We start from the raw sequence: 17,198 nt of genomic DNA, 5'->3' as shown, positions 1-17,198 counted from the left end.
TCTTGACATAATATCCGTGTTATTTTTCAACGTATTCATCTTGCGTTGGATTACAACACAGAAATTTGGGCAGGGCACGAAAATTTGGGACACGTGAAATATGTTGGATTTAATACGGAATTTTTCACCGTGCGGAGAGCGTTCGAGCCCTCCTCGGGCTGGGACGCGGGCAGGGATGCGCGAGGAAGGGCCAATGAGAAATCACGCAGCAGCTTTTATAAATCTGTCGTCTATTACGAGTACGATCGACGTGATGATAGAGTGGCACGCACACAGGCACACACGCACACGCATTCGCACTTTTTTTTGTACAGTTCACGCGCTCACGGCGTCACTATTTACAGGAATGAGACGGGCCGAGGGGGAGGGGGAGGTGGTGGCGAGTCTCATAATTTACAAGGTAATATAAAAAAGGCGTTTCACGACCGTGAAACGCGCGCTGGAGGAGGGAAAAGGATCAGTCTGGCGGTCTCTTCGCGCGAATCCCGCGGCGGCCGCTTCTTCTCTCGAGGAACGCCGCGCAGAATACGCGTCCACGTATACGTGTTTTTCCTTCTTCTCTATTTCTCTTTTATTGCCTCTAACGATATACGAACGAATTGAGCACGAATTCACAATATCCGACCGCGGCTGCTCAATGAACACCAACCGACAGTAACATCGCGTCAATGTTATCATTTCCTGCTCAACAATGTAAATGCGACATAACGTTGCACGTGACAGTTACATCATCGAGCGGAAAATTATAATACCGATGTGATGTTTTTATTTATTTACTTACTTACTTTTATATTTATACGGGAAAATATTTTATCTCTCCAATACAACGCATGAATTGCAATCCCGGGGGGAGAATTTCTTATAATTATATTTAGAATGTCATTATAATGTCATAATAATTTATGATTATATATAATTACATATTGATTCATATATTTATATGCAATCATATATAATTATATTACCACTCCATATATAATTATATATAATTATATGTAATCGTACATATAATTATATATGGGAATTTTCTTCCCGATACGACTGTTAGCTGGTGTTTAATGGCTACCACGCTTCATCTCGCTTCATTCACCGACCGTGGAATCGACAATTAACGCGACGTGTGCGACTGTATCCAGCGTGTATCTGGCACGGGATTGTTTTTTTTTCCTTAGGATATATACAGAACAGTTACTATTTAATAGTTAATCGGACCTGCCTCGATACTCAGTCGCACGTCTCCCCATCTCGCTTATGCAACTACGATGGCATTCGACGCGCAATTGGCATCCCGCGTGAATCATCCAGTTCCATTTAATTCGGGGACTTTCGCATGCGATCGCGCTACAAGCTAACGCGAAATGCCATGCGGTTGACGTTCCAGATCGCGAAATTCCTCTCTCTCTCTCTCTCTCTCTTTACAGTTTGATCGATCGTACGATCGAAAGTGGACGTATCGCGCACTCCGACGACTGGGAGTCGCGTTTTTTGATTGTTTGACACGCGTCAATCGATATTTACAAATTCGCAGGATAATAGATACGCAGTACGAGACAACACGGGGTGTCCCCGGAAAGTGTATGTGTGTGTCCGTGTAAGACGAACGAGTGGTCCGTTCACTTCGGGAGGGGGGATTCCCTTCTTTACACTTTTTATGGCAAGATGATCACACGTTCGATATGCGGCCGGCGGCTCATCGCGGTTTCACGAGTCGCGACGACTCTTCTTCCTTCCAGGAACACTCGAGAGCCCAACCTTCGACAGGTCGGCGCTTTCTCCTTCGAGCGTACGCTCCAAGTTCCTCGAGCCGGATATCGGACGTGGCGACTAACTGCTCGCTATTAATACCGACCGACGACGATTGCAGAGTTCGAACTAGAAACACGTTTCGACGCTGCTAGATCGCGGGGACTCCTCCGGCACGGGTTCGACCTTTCCGTTCCCCGAACGAGACCGCTCGCGATCGTCACTAAATTAAAGAAGAAAAAGAAAACCCGTCAGTCCACTAAATCGTTCCGGCGAGCAGCCGTTCGAAGTACCGTCTTTGTCGTCTCCGTCGGCCTGTTTCTCCCTCTCTTTCTCTCTCAGACGTATTCCTCGGACGGCTTAGGGATGTTCGCCGGCAATCGCAGCGTGCTGGGCACTCGACTGGCGCTGTCCGGGAGCTCGGCGATGTCGACGAAGACACCGACGAGGCTCTCGAAGTTGGGCCCCCAGTTGAGCACGTAGTCCCAGCTGAGATAGTCCTCGGTGAGGGCCGGCGAGCCGTTGCTGGCGTGCCTGCTGCTGTAGAGAGCGCCCATATGGGTCGACAGGTCGTCGTCCGAGGCGACGAGGGTGCTCAGGGAGCCGCGGAACGAGCTGTCGAAACCGTCGTAGTTGACGTTCGGCGGCAACGGCGGCTTCGTCGACTGCCCGGACTCGTTGTTACGCTGGCCGACCTCTTCGTCGTCCTGCTTGGCGAAGAGGTTGTCCGACCGCTTATCGCCCACCAACGATCCGTTGTCGTACTCGATCTCCGAGCAGGTGAAGCTGTCGTTACCGCTCTCGTCGGTGGTCGACGAGTTGCGCCGTTCGAGCCTCTCCACCGGCGGCGTGTGCCGTCGGTGATGGTGGAGAGGCCCGTGGGCCGGCGGCCCCCTCGCCTCGCTCGACGAGCTCACCGCGTCCAACGTGGAGACCAGGCTGGACGTCCTCGGCCGGGAGTTCAGCCGCTCGATCTCCTCCGCGGTGAGACCCATCGGCCCCGACGACACGTTGTTCACGGAGTTCTCGTTGTTCGACTGCGGCGCCTTCCTACTGGCGGTCGAGCCCGACAGCTGGCTCATAATGGGCGAGTTCAGGCTTCTCTCGCTGTTGGAGTTCAACGCGTCCTTGCCGACGCCGCCCGACGACGACGTGGTGGCCAACAGGGCGCTCTGCAGCGGCTTGCCGCTGATGTCGTGCAGCGTCAGGATCCGCGGCTGCTGCGCCGAGAGCTCGCTGCTGGGCGACAGTCTCGCCAGAGGGGTGCTCTGCAGCAACTTCGGCGCCGGCCCCGGCGGCTGGCTCACGTTGGGCGGCGGCATCGTCCGCGGGGGGAAGGGACCGGTGTGCCGGTGCTGTTGCCCCGTGTGCTTGTGGTGGTTACCGTAGTTACCTGCGCGGATAGTGCCTCTTTAGTCCGGATACACCGGTAAGTAGCGGTAAACGTTCAGTCTTTTGCTCTAAGTGCTGTATCGCATGGTTTTCACAAAATAATATTCCAAAATATTTATATGTAATAAAATCCACACAAAATCAAGGTTTCGAAAGATCGACTTAATATTTCCGTCTTACTGGTTTGCTACACCCATTATAAACCCGGACTTATCGAGATAATTTGAATTTTACTCGCGATGGTTCTCACCAATAGGAGGCGGAGTGGCCTTGTACTTCCTCATTCCGTCGCGGTAGCCCTTGTAATGATACACGATGTCGATGTCGCTGGGCGCGATGGAACTGGCGTTCTCCAGGTCGTAGTGCTCCGGGATATCGGGCTCGGGGTTGTGCTCGTGGGAGTGAAGAGAGGTCTGGGCAGGCGGCGGCAGTGGTGGGTGCTCGTCGCGGATGGGCGGCGATTTGGTGACCTCCCGCTCGATGATGTCCGGTCGTTGGGGCCGGTGCTCGGCGGCGGAGTTGATCTCGCGCTCCTTGTACTTCTTGGAGATGAGCTCGGGCCCCATGTGGCCGACTCCGCGCAGGTCCGATGTGTCGGAGATGTACGTGTTCTCATGGCGGGACATGAGGTTGTCGCCGCCGGCGCCGACCAGCGGATTGCCGGCGATGATGGCGTTGGTGTTCTTGTTGACGACCGACGGCGCCGACTTCTCCTTATTCTGCCGGCGCAGCCGGAAGACTATGAAGCTGACCAGGATCGCGATCAGCAGTATGACGAAGAAGACGATCACCAGGGTGATGCCGATGCTGAGCGGGTCCGCGTCGGCGGCCGCGCTGATGCCGATCGGCCCTCTGCAGCCGGTGCTCACTTTGCCACGGTAGGTGACGTCCTTGAAGATGGTGCCGGAACCGTTGAACGGCTGCACCTCGTTGTTGATGGTGAAGTTCGCCAAGCAACCCTCGAAGCTCCTCGCGCCGGCGCCGTGAACATAATAGAAGTCTTGGCTGGCCCCACCGATCGACAGGACGGACAAGTAAGGGTCCAAGAAGTCGTGGATACTCGTTAAATCCAGCTCGTCGCCCCTCAGCACGTTGTCGACCAGCAGCCTCAATCCTCGCGAATAAGCGTGGAGCGTCAGGTTGTGCCAATGCCCGTCGGCGAGGCCGCCCTCGATGTTGACCGACATGTTCACCGCCGTTCTGAGCTGCGACATGTAGATCAGCTGTCCGTCACGGAGCTGAAAGGTGGTGTCGTGGTTAATTAAACGAAGTCAGAATATTTGACGAAGACAATAACTGTGTAAAGCTGAAGTGTTCATTTTTCGATATTGTTAAATATCGAGGCCGATATCGCTGGTAACGAGCAACCGGCTGTTGTTGAAATTCAGGCCGAATTTCAATATTCTCTGCAGAATGAAGAGAGATTAAGAGAGATAGAAAGAGAGAGAAAGAGAGAGAGAGGGAATGTCTCCTCACCTCTACAGATGTGAAATGCGTATTGGTAGCGGCGTATATCAGGATCCCGTTGGACTTCACGGTTCTGAACATCAGACCGATCGTCTTCAAGGGCGAAGGATTCGTTATGAAGCTCGTGTCCTGTGCGATGTCGCGTTTCGTGCGATTCGTGCCGTGCCATCTGGTGGAGCCGCCGTAGAGTTCCACTAACAGTTGCATCCTCTTGTGCTTCTCCGTTACCTGCGTGATATCACATTGCGTATATCAATGCACAGTGTAGTATTTTCAAGTTATTCATACTATTTGGTCATTAATATCGATCAGACTCCAAGCATGTTTGCTGACTCTCACCTTGAACTCCACGAATCCACCCTCGCTCAACGTGACGGGCTCGAAGGCGCCGTGGCAATTCGGCGCTATCACGGACCCGCACTGGCACATCACCTGGTGCCACTTGTCGTAACACTGATCCTCCGCGCCGCAGACGGGCTCGTTCTCGTCTCCCCTCAAACAGGGACTCTTCCGCGACCGGACGCATGTGGACTTGACGCCGCGAGACGCCAGCGGATTCGTCAGGTTCAGGGATCTGCCGTTTATCGACACCGATTGAATGCAGCCGACGAAATCGTCGGAATGCACCTGGCCTGAACGTTCCAGCACGGGGTCGGCGTCCTTCAAGCCGCCCAGCAGTAGAGGATTATTGTTGAAGTTCAGCGTCCTGCAAATACGCGTCAAGCGTTAAGCCGTTGATGCTAATCGATTCCAAGTTGCCGCGATAACTTCCGCTCTTTACGACGTTTATTGAAAATTGTATAAGTGGAAAAATGTTGAATAAGGAAATTCCAAAGGAAACTTTTTAAAATGGAAGACAAATTGATATAAAATACAATTTACACAATTGTTAAACGAGGATTTCTAAGCAGAATTACATTTTTACGGAATAAAAACAAAATTATATAAGAATGAAAATAAAATGAAATGAAACCGATAAGACAGAGATATAAATAGTGTGACACCAACCCGGTCTGGCCCGTCTCGGTCGCGTAGCAATTGCCGTCGCCGGGTTTGCAGTCGTCGCAGATGTCGCCGTTTTCCGTGCAGAGGGACACGCTGAGCGAGACCGACCTGCCGTTCCTCGTGGCGGTGACTTTGCGCCACATGCCGTCCGACACCGGATTCTCGGTTTTGATGGTGACGGAGGTGATCGCGCTCCTGGCACCGCCATAGGAGAACACCACCCGGCCGTTCACCAGCTCGAGCACGACGAAGTCCGAACGGCCGCCGGTGTGCGCGGCGTAATTGTACAACAGCAGCGCGTTCGGCTTGTTGGTGGCGAACACGATGGTGATGTCGTTTGTGCTGGCGTCCAGCGTCGGGAATGCCATGTACGACAGCTCGTCGAAGCCGAAGGTCGATCGTTCGCAGTGCCGTCCGTAGCGGCCCTCCTGACAGCTGCATCGGTACCCGGGTTTCTCGCTCACGCACAGGCCGCCGTGCAGGCAGGGATTCGGGCGGCAAGAATCGGACACCGCCTCGCAGTGGTTCCCTCTGTAGCCCGCCCGGCACAGGCAGAAGAAGCTGAAGCTGTCCGGACTCTTCTGGCAGGAGCCGCCATTCCGACAAGGATTGCTGGCGCACGCGTCGCCCCTCTCGAGCTCGCACAGCTTGCCGTCGCGGTCGATCGGGCAGATACACTGGAAGTCGTATCCCAGGCGCCGACATTGTCCTTCCTGCAAGCAAGAGGAAGGAAATCCAGATCATTCTGAACAGCTTCAACACGGAAGAACTATTCCACGATGGATGATGAGTCAATAATTATCCGTACTTTGTGAAATTCATCATGAGAACAGTAGAAAATTTGTGAGCATTTTGTTTGTATAGTTGAGGGAAATATATTGGGAAAGTTGTGGAAAAAAAGAAAGAGAGAGAGAGAGAGAGAGAAAAGAAGTTGAAGAAGAGGAAGGAGGAAAGAGGTAAAGTTAGTGATAAAGGAAAGGATATGTAGGAGAAGAGAAATAAGGTAGGAAGGATAAAGATGAGGGAAAGGAGTGAACTGTTTAGGTCTAGTATAAGATTAAGTAGAAAATAGTTTTAATCATTTTCTAAATCTACGAGTCTCTCGATCTAATTGCAAAATATAAAGATTCCCAAGATATACAGGGAAAAGGGAGAGAAGAAAAGACTCTTAATCTCTACTCACCAGCAAGCAGGGGTTCGGCGAGCAGGGATCCTGCCTCTTCTCGCACCTGTCGCCGATGAAGCCGTCCCGACACTTGCAGACCATCTCGTGCAGCACCCGGGGAGACGTCAGAATCAGCGCCTGACTGTCGGTGATCCTGGCGTCGTCGTATATCGCTAATCGGTCGCTGCAGCTGCCCCCGTTCTCGCACGGGGCGTGCTTGCACGGTGAGTAACCGATGGTGAACGACTTGCCTTCGAGCAGCGACTGGATTTGTTCTTTATTGCGCGACAGCAGATCCACGACGTCGTACTTCAAACGGTATCCCTGCGATGACTTCGCCGCTATGTAGACGTTCAGGTCCGGATCGTCGTCGCCGATGCTGAAGATGGTGAAAATGTCGCCGACGTCGGCCTTCTCGTGCAGGAGATCCAGCAGAGGTCGGTAGTATCGGCTGAGGAAATCCTTCGCAGTCATCTTGGAGATCTTCAAGGTAACGCTGTTCTCGATCGTGGCGTTCGAGAAGATGAGGAACTCGACGGTGACCTTGGAGACGACGTCGGGGTGCCGGCCGTCGTTGCCGGAGACGCTCAACGAATAGCCAACTCCGGATGTGATCTTGTTGACGTGCAGATCGCAGGCGATGGGGATCGCGAGCACGCGCGAGTTCGAGCCCGGCAGGATCCTGCAGGAGTAAGCGCCGGTGGTATCCGGATCGTTCGGATGCACGTCGGCGATATTTCCCAGCGGAGTCTTCCCGTTGAAGGAGTACACGATCACGTGCACCGACCTCGACGTGGACGGGCTGTCGTTCTGGTCGGTGACGATCACCGTTACCGTGTTCTCGCTCTTCATCCGCGGTACGCCCGAGTCCTCAACTTCGACCTACGATCACGGAAAATTATAAATCGACGAATAACATATCGATTTTGTTATATTATTACTCTCCAAAGAGAAGAAGAGAAACGTGGGAAGTAATAATAACAGTAAAAGGCTAGAAGAAATTATTAAACTTTAACTTTACGCTTGTAGATGGGTGACCGTTCTGAATTAGACCCATCTTTCTAAGACACTTTCTGCTTTAATTCACATCAAAAACATGTTCCTTAAATTTGCACAGTATGTCATGTGACACTTTGTGTAACTTTGTAATTATACAAATTACCCGGTAAGCGAGAAACATTCAAATCAATCATTTGAAACATTGATTTTATGTGGACTTTATAAACATTTCGACGTAATATTTTAAAAACGTTTTTAAATCGTTACTTGATAATATACTATAGTATTAAATACATCCCTAAATATGAAAAAAATCATAACATAGAAATATTATTTTTAACGTTCGGGTCAAACGTTGTTAACAGTGACGATGTGTTCTTGATTTCTTGCTTACTGGGCGTAAGTAGCTTATCAATGTTCTCTCTTGTGCGCGATTATTCTTTCAAGTACTAACCACGAGGTCTAGCTGCGGCATCGTTTCCCTGTCGAGGCTCCTGGTGGTTTTCAGTACCCCGGAATGCTTGTCCAACGTGACCATGTTGCTCTGCCTTCCACCGATCAACCGGTAGGTGAACGGAGCGCCATTAGGCGGCAGGTCAGGATCGGTTGCGCTCAGGGTCATGATGGTGGTACCTGCCGGCTCGTTCTCGCTGACATAGCCGATCACCTCCGGCGGGTCGAAGACCGGGCCGTTGTCGTTTACGTCCAAGAGTTCGATGTGCACCATCACAGTGCCAGTCTGGGGTGGTGAGCCGGTGTCGATCGCGCCGATCGTCAGGTCGTACGCGTGCACAGTCTCCCGATCGAGATGCTTCGCCGTCTCGATGTCGCCGGTCTGCGGGTCCACCTTGAAACCTTGCCCGAGGTTGCCGCCGATGATGGAGTACGAGAACTGATTGTTCTGCGGTCGTATGTCCTTGTCAATCGCGCGAACGGTGACCACCCGGGTGCCGTAGACGGCGCCCTCCGACACGTTGGCTTCGTAGAAGTTCTGAAGGAACTCCGGCGGGTCGTTGCCGTCCTGGATGGAGACGATCACCTGGGCCTCATCGGTGTCGTTGCCGCGTATGCCGCCGCCGTTCTTCGCCATCACCGTCAGCACCACGCGATTCTGCGTCTCGCGGTCGAGCCGTCGGGACACCCTTATGATACCGGTCTCCGAGCCGATGGAGAAGCCACGGTCGTTGGACGAGCCCACGAAGAGGTAGTACACCCGGCCGTCTTCCCCTGAGTCTTGATCGGTGGCTTGGACCAGACCGACCGACGTGCCCACCTCTGCGCTCTCCGACACGTCCATGTGGAAGACCGGTTGGATGAACTTCGGGTAGAACTCGTTCACCCCGGTGATGTGCACCCTCACGGTCGTGAAACCGACCATCTGCGGACTGGAGTCGGGATTGGCCGCGACGATGTGGAGATTGTACTCGTTCGCCTCCTCGTAGTCGAAGCTGGTGACCGACGTGATCTCGCCGGTGTTGCCGTGTATGCGGAAGTGACCCTCCGCGCTGTCGCTGAGCATCTTGTACTGCACCACGGCGTACTTGGGCGAGTCGATGTCTCGAGCGACCACCTGAAGGTTAAATTCGGTGGAAGAATATATCATAGGCATGGTAGAACAGTACGAAGAAGAGAGGATAGATTTGAAGTTTAACTCGATAAAGGATATAATTGGCTCACAAATATTTTTGATCAGAGATTCAGTGGAAAATCGTAATCTTAGTCGAAGATTGAGATTAAATTTTCAAATTTTTTACAATCAATAAAGAACCGATGAAACGAGGTAAAAGACACACATATACCTCAAATTACATTTATATACTGTATTCTTAATATTTCAATTGTCAGTTGGACTGTTTTGCAAAATCATCGAAAGTCGGCCCTGTGCTGCCGACCGTGTTAGCGAGTTAAAATTCGCGTTCTGCAAAACACGAGCGTACCTTGTAGACGAAACTCTCCGGCGGCGAGTTCTCCGGTAAGTAGGCGTCGTAGACGCTCTGGTTGAAGATCGGCGGGTTGTCGTTGATATCCGAGACGTTCACGATCAAGGTGGCCACCGCCTGGCGCGGTTCGAAGCCCAGATCGGTGGCGGTGATGTTCAGCTGGTACTCTTGCACCAGGTCATAATCGAGAGGCTCCAATATGGTGACCGCGCCGGTGATGGAGTGCACGGAGAATTCATTCCTCTCGTTCCCGGCGGAGATCTTGTAGCGGATCATGCCGTTCGGCCCGGTGTCGTCGTCCTTGGCGCTCACCGTCACGATCGTAGTGTTGACCGGCTCGTTCTCGGGCACCCTCACCTGGTAGCTAACAGCTGCGAAGGTAGGCTGGTGCCGATTCTCCCCGGAGATGACCAGAGTCAACGTGACCTCGTCCTTCTGCGGCGGCACACCTCGGTCGGTGGCGACGGCCGTGAAGAGGAACATCGTGTCGACGTTGATGCCGTGGAGGCTCTTGCGCACGTATATCCACCCGGAGCGCTCCTCGATGGAGAACAGATCGCTGCCGTTCAGGCTCACCAAAGAGTAGTCTATCTCGGCGTTCACGCCGAAGTCGGCGTCGTCGCGGGCCACCAGCTGGGTGATGTGTTTGCCGACGCCGTAATTTTCCGGTACAGGCGACAGGTAGGATCTGTACTCGAAGCGGGGCGCGTTGTTGTTGGCGTCCACCACGCTCACGTAGACCACCGAGCGCGAGGACATCGGCGGCTTGCCGTTGTCGGTCGCCACCACCGTCAACGAGTACAGGTTCTCCGGCGAGGAGGGCCGGTGAGTGTGTTTGTAGCGCAGGGTACGCTTGCTGAAGACGTCCCCGGTCACCGGGTCGACGGTGAAGAGGTCGGACGGTTGCAACAGGCTGTAGGACACGGCCGAGTTCGGCCCCTGCTTGTCATGATCCACCGCTGTCACTTGGCCGACGTGAGCCACCGCCGGCTGTAGCTCCGGGAAGTGGAAGTGGTAGATGTTCTCCTCGAACTCGGGCGAGTTGTCGTTCTGGTCCTGGATCGTGATCGTCAGGTCGGTCTTCGACTTCCACGCACCGTCCAGCGCTACGATCTGTAATGAGATGGTGTGGAGTGGCTCTTCAATTCGTTAGGGTGTGATAATGCGATGATAAAAATTGTATATAGTAATTTTATGTTAAAAACAGTCCAAATTAATATATTCATCTTGTGAAGGTAATAAAAGATTTTCAGTGGGCCGTTTTTAATACGGAATTATTTGCTGTGCACCGCACGATTCCTACCTTCAGCAGGTACTCGTCCTGCTCTTCTCTGTCGAGATGCCCGGCAACGGTAACGTTTCCGCTGAGGGCGTCGATGGAGAACTTCCCCCCTGGATTGTGAGTGAAGCCGTAGCTGACGTTGGCGTTTTGGCCGATGTCCCGGTCGCTGCTGGTGATACGTATGACGAACGTGCCGATCTCAGAGTTCTCCGTCACGTTCACGCTGAACAGCCGCGTGAAGTGCGGAGGATTGTCGTTCTTGTCCAACACGGTCACCAACACCGTCGCGCTGCCGGTCAGCTGAGGATGACCTTGGTCTCGAGCCTCCACGATCAGCTCGTAAGACGCGATCTGACGAGGAAATTTGACATATTAATTTGGGATTTAAACTTACGAGTCACCGATTATGTGCGATACTTTCAGATCCTTCGAATTACGAATTGCGCGGCAAAATATTTTGGGTTAAATTCAACGTACTTCACATATCCAAAACGGTCCACATACATTTTTCTGTTAATTTAACACGAGATGCATATGTTAAAAAGTAAATATTACAATTTGTAATATTACAAATATTGTAAAAAATTAACACAAAACAGGCATAATATGTTAGTCGACATTGAAATATAAAATGTGTTGTTTTAACACTTGCACATGTTGAATATCGCTTCAACGCGAAATATTGAAATAACGTGAACATAATATATTAAATTAATACACGAATATACGTTAAAAATTCAACACAAGAATTTAATTAATTAATTATATATACATACGGTTAATCGATCAAGAGTAATTATAATTGCTCGGTTACCTTTTCACGATCCAATTTAGTGTTGGTGTCGATCCTTCCGGTGTTGCTGTCGATGGTAAAGGACTCGTTGTAATGTACAACCAAAACATAAATGACCTGACCGTTCTCGCCGGAATCGCGATCTCTCGCGGCCACATTGATGACGGATAACGGCGGGTACTCGTCCTCCAGGACGGTCGCGTTGTAAATTGCCGCTTCCATGACCGGCGCGTTATCGTTCGCGTCGGTGACGTTCACCAGCAGTTGGAGGACGCTGCGTAGCGGCGGATCATCCGAGTCGCGCACTTCGATCCAAGCTTCGTAGTGCGGAGCAGTCTCGTAATCGAAACCGGAGGCCACCACGACCTAAACACAAATTCAGCAACGTTAATAATGGTATTAACAGTTGTATTAGCAACTGATATTAACATAATATTAATAATTGCATCGTCAAGTAGAATATTCCAAGCAAATTTAATTATTTTATTTCTCTCTCTCTCTCTCTCTCTCTCTCTGCAAATATTTTTATACAGAGAAAAATATTTTGTAATTTTGGCCGTTCGATGCAAATTTCTCTCGAAAACATGATGCATCCGGTCTCAATTACCTCGCCGGTGTGGGAGTCGATTTTCAAAGCGTCTCCGACGTTTCCGCCGGCTATGCCGTAGATCAGGTTACTGGCCGGTCCGCTCTTCGGCGAGGTCGCCGTCAGCTTGGTGATCAGAGTGCCCTCCGGCACGTCCTCGGGCTGCGTGAACCTGGTGCTGACGTTCGACTCAAAACTGGGGAACAACTGCCGCTCCCACAGGTGTATCACCAGGTCAGCGGTGACGTTTTGGGGCTCGGCTCCGCAGTCGGACGCTTGTATTTGCAACTGATAAGTGGTCTTGTCGTTCGCCAGTTCCTGGGTGGCGCGTATCACACCGTTGTCGAGGTCGATGTCGAACCGTTTGGAGTCGTCGCCCTGGAGCCGGTAAACGATCCGCGAGTTCTCGCCGTCGTCATCGTCGACCGCTTTCGCGCCGAACACGAAGTCACCTGCGAACGGGAGAAGGAAAAATTCGGCGTCAGCGGGATTCAATTCAGCGGAAATACGCCCCAGCGGATTCAATTAGTGCACTCTAATCGACACTTCAAGGGCGACTTTCACTAAACTCTGATTAGTCTAATCGACGATTTCAAATTGCTATTTCTCTCTCCCTCTCTCTTTCTCAGTCGAGAATTTAAATTATCTATTGGTATTTCATTGAAATAAAATATAGAAACTATTAGCTTATGTTTACATAGAAATTATCAATTTCTCCTTTATTATTGGACGACAAATACAATCAACAATTATGCCAATTATTCGTCGATTGGCTTAATCAAAGTTCGCCGGAAATCAATTAAAGCTCGGTCACACTCACCTGGTTTGGTTCCGCTGGGAACATAAGCCATGTATCGGGGACTGGAGAAGCGGGGTGCGTTGTCGTTCACGTCCTGCACGTAGACCGTCAGTTTGACGGCAGTAGCGCGCTCCGTCGGGCTCGAGTCCTGCGCCAGCAGGGTGAGATGGTATACAGCGGTCTGCTCGCGGTCTAACGACACCGTGGTGGATACATCACCCGTGTCGGGATCCACAGAGAAGTGTTCTACCTTGTCTCCATATAGACTATACCTGCTCAAGAGATCCGCAAAATCACGGTTCAGAGCATGATCGATACTTTTTATCGCGGATATTCTTCTTTCCTTCCACTCACAGGGAAACCGTCGAAAGTCCTTCACCAATTTTGGTGGGATTTTAATATATATATATATGTATGTATTATGGAGAAAATAGAATAAAAGATACAAATAATGAAAAATACACGTATTCTTATGCGTTTATCTGCACGTTTAAAGGGTTGAAATAATCCTTCAATGTGTTTTATTTCAAGTCAAAAGGGGTTAATTCAAAGATTTACGCTGCAATTACAGGCAAAATCGTAAGACTCGTAATTTATTCTCGTAAGACTCGCAATAATTTACGACCGAAACTGTAATTTTATGTGTATCGTAAGACGTATGATCGCTCGTAAATATCGACGATTTCTCGTAAATTTCACGAGATTATCAAGAAGCTGCCTGTAAGTCACAAGTATTATGGAAAATTTCTTAGCGACTGTCAAAAATATGAATGAAAAATTTTTTAATTACACTAAAAAACTTAACAATTACTATATATTTCATGTTCAAAATAATCGGAACACCTGAACCTGCAAATAAGCCGATGATCTTTCTTTACTTGCAATCACGTGCAACTTAAAAAAAAAATTATATATATGAGCAGTACAGATCTATTCCAAAAAAGGCTAAATATAACAGGTTTAATTATTGCTAGCTTCGATAGTAAAAATCGTTTTCTCTTCAACGAATTTTAGTGCTGGTGCTTATTTGGTTAAACGAACTGAGATTTTTTTTTCTCGTATAACAGTAATTAGCTAAATAACTAAATTAGCTAAGTAGCGCGCGCGTCTCTATGTTGCTCTAATGTTAGTATAAAATTACAGTTTACGTAAGTTTACGTAAAATTGCAAGTCAGATTCTCACGAACTTGCTTCGTGAATAACGATTTTACGATTTATCGCTAAATTCGCATGGAATTGCAGCTTTAATTTCCAGCGGATACCGTCGAAAACGACGAGGTAGGCAAAATATAACGAACAAATGTATACGAGAGAATATTTCCTCCGAAAATATTATGGTATAAAACAATATTCTATACCGTTTGTGGTACGATCAGATTTTTCGAAAATATCAAGATAACGCTCTCGGCGGTTCCTATCTCAGATTCTTATCTCAGACATTTTTTCTCTCGTTGCGTAAGAACATTGCGCACATCAGGGCCCCACCTGATCTTCGCGTTGAGCCCCTCGTCCTTATCGACGGCGTGCAACTTGGTGACCCAAGTCCCAGCAGGCATGTTCTCCAGCATGGTGGCCTTGTAGTGCTGCCTGGCGAACTCCGGGCTGTGATCGTTCACGTCGAGCACGATGATCTTGACGATGCCCGAGCCGGTGAGAGGCGGCGAGCCTGCAGAAACGGCGAGTTTCAGCCGCGGTCCAGGGGGACCCATCGAGAGGCGCAACGCGTCGCGCGCTGTCACTTCAGGCCCGGCTAGAGCTCGTCGCGCGCTTTTATTGCTCGCATCTCGCGCCGTAGTTGGGTCAGTGGCGCGATTACTTTGCGAAATTTACGGCCCACATTCGCGGCTCGTTTATGACGACTTAAATCGGCTCGAACGGAAGGTAACACAACCGGGGCTATAATTTCAACAGAATATTATTGTAGAGCCGCGCGTCGCCCGCTCTAGCGGTCGCCGGGGTTGATTTAGAGCTTCCCCCATGTGCGTCCGCTCCGCGGAACACACTTTTAACGAGCGAGCCGGGCCGCTTCCGCGGCGATGATCCTCATGGATGATCATCGCCGGACGGATGAGGCGGGCTCGAACGACCGAGTTCGATTTCCCTCGGCGTTTCCGGACGAACCGGCCGAGAGTCACTCGAATTCGTCCCGCGGAGCGGGCTTGCGGGGGGGAATGCGACTTTTCCAAGTCGCGGAAGTTCGAGGCCGCGGCGTAACTCGTTACACTCGACGCGTATAATTTAGACGTGATACGTTCCCCGGTTACGGTGCCATTGTGCTACCGCGTATGATTTACGGATCGGGGTGCCAGGAATAACGACGTTAGCGCGCGCGTTAGCGGAAAAGTCAGCCCGGTCTCTCTCTCATTGCGAGGCTCTCCGCGAGGCTTAATTGCGCCGCCTAAAACGCACCATTACTCTCTGGCGGCGGCGGGGGAGGACGAGGGGGGCCCGATTTCTCTGATTGCGCACCAGGTACACACCGGGTACAAGGAAGGTATATAACTGGATACATATACACGGTAAGCGTTGGCGTAGCCCAGGGCCACGCGCCTGCATTGGACGTACGCCGTTTAATCATACGGGGAGTTCCCGAGGAACAAGAGAAAGGAAGACAGAGAAACAGAGAGAGAGAGAGAGAGAGAGAGAGAGAAGGATACACGGGCAGAAGGGGGGAGGGGGAGAAAGAACGAGGAGGGACGAAGGGAGAAGGGGAGAGACGGAGGCTAGGATTGAAACCGTATTTATCATGTTCTAGGCAAACATCCTGTAAGAGGATGGCACACAGGCCGCGCCGAAGCGCCGCGCCGTTTTCCCGGACACCGCGCGTACATACCGTAACGCGCGCGATGACGTANGGGGGGGGGGGGGGAAATCGGCGATCGCGTTGCGGCAATCCGTAACGATCGAATTCCGGAGCGGATGAATCATCATCGTGACTCCACGCGATCAGGGCGGACGACGCGTCCGCCACAAAGCCGGCGATTCATCCGTCTGTCTTTGCGAGTAACGGCGACGACGGAATTCGCGGAGGACGAGCGGAGTGGAAACGCGTGCGCGATAATTGCGTTCGATACAAAAGCGGGGGTGGAAAATAGGAGGCCCACGGAGAAAGAGAATGAGGAGGAGAGAAAGAGATGCGGGAAGGACACGCAGCGGCGCGCAACAATCGCGGCGGTCGCTTACAATGGCGTTGTGGACCAGGACAAGAGCCGTGGGTTCCCAGGGGTTCACAGATCACAAGAAATGGCCCACTTTGCATGTAACGAGTGATCGCGTAATTTACGTACTGTCTAATGATGGTAATGAAGCGACTCACTTGTTGTTACCGCCGCGATATTCCAGCAAAAGAGAGAGAGAGAGAGAGAGAGGAGAACGGGATCTCGGCCGAGCGGGGATATCGATCTTCGGGGAAACCACCGGACACGACGACGACGACGACGACGACGGGACCGTGAACTAGCGTTGCTAACGCAGACGTAGCACGCGACTGGCTGACGCGAAAAGGGACGTAGGGAATAGGAATAGCAACAACAACAACTGCAACGAGCGTTAACTACACGCTCGTCGCTTGTCGCGGAAAGAATCGCGCTTCGAGACGAACAGTAGCCTGCGCGTCGTACTTCTCGCTGGAAGCTTCCCGTTCCGCGTCAGTCCCTTCTGGAAGAGGTCGCAAGGTCCCGCGATCATCTCGCCGATGCGCGTGTCGGGACAGAAATACGCACCTCGATACGAAAGTGCGTGCGTGCGTGCGTGCGTGCGTGACAGCCGCGCTGTATGAATAAAGTAGAATATAATGTGCGGGCGCACGGGCGGGTACCCAAAAGACGCACGTCTCTCTCTCTCTCTCTCTCTCTCTCTCTCTCTCTCTCTCTCCGGCGAAAAGAGGCACGAGGTGGGAGTAAGGCCCCGAAACGCGCGCGCGCGCGGGGTCTCTGCGGCGAGTAAGGTGGAGGAGATGGAAGGGACCGCGAAGTGTGGGAAGGGAGAGTGTGGAATAAGGCCCGCGGTCCGACGAACCGGGGCGGGA

At 51.3% G+C, this 17,198-nt stretch overlaps 1 protein-coding gene across 1 annotated transcript in view; it reads right to left on the bottom strand.

Annotated features, from left to right (window-relative positions):
• Window positions 1-972: 972 nt before the first annotated feature.
• LOC106747787 (cadherin-related tumor suppressor) overlaps window positions 973-17,198 on the bottom strand; it is a 90,809-nt gene continuing 74,583 nt past the window's right edge. The window contains exons 8-20 of the mRNA XM_014625687.1: window positions 14,657-14,837; window positions 13,193-13,443; window positions 12,394-12,824; window positions 11,808-12,152; window positions 11,015-11,344; window positions 9,709-10,824; window positions 8,226-9,341; window positions 6,791-7,654; window positions 5,611-6,320; window positions 4,942-5,308; window positions 4,612-4,830; window positions 3,386-4,373; window positions 973-3,136 (exon numbers count right to left, since the gene is read on the bottom strand). Coding sequence (XP_014481173.1) covers window positions 2,082-3,136; window positions 3,386-4,373; window positions 4,612-4,830; window positions 4,942-5,308; window positions 5,611-6,320; window positions 6,791-7,654; window positions 8,226-9,341; window positions 9,709-10,824; window positions 11,015-11,344; window positions 11,808-12,152; window positions 12,394-12,824; window positions 13,193-13,443; window positions 14,657-14,837 — 7,973 coding nt within the window. The 3' untranslated portion in view covers window positions 973-2,081. The remainder of the gene's footprint in view (window positions 3,137-3,385; window positions 4,374-4,611; window positions 4,831-4,941; window positions 5,309-5,610; window positions 6,321-6,790; window positions 7,655-8,225; window positions 9,342-9,708; window positions 10,825-11,014; window positions 11,345-11,807; window positions 12,153-12,393; window positions 12,825-13,192; window positions 13,444-14,656; window positions 14,838-17,198) is intronic.

This window comes from Dinoponera quadriceps, unplaced genomic scaffold (assembly GCF_001313825.1).
Source record: "Dinoponera quadriceps isolate SergipeBrazil2010 unplaced genomic scaffold, ASM131382v1 scaffold1395, whole genome shotgun sequence".
Classification (NCBI taxonomy): domain Eukaryota; kingdom Metazoa; phylum Arthropoda; class Insecta; order Hymenoptera; family Formicidae; genus Dinoponera; species Dinoponera quadriceps.
The sequence above is the reverse complement of the archived record's forward strand: the minus strand, read 5'-3'. Positions and strand labels throughout refer to the sequence as shown.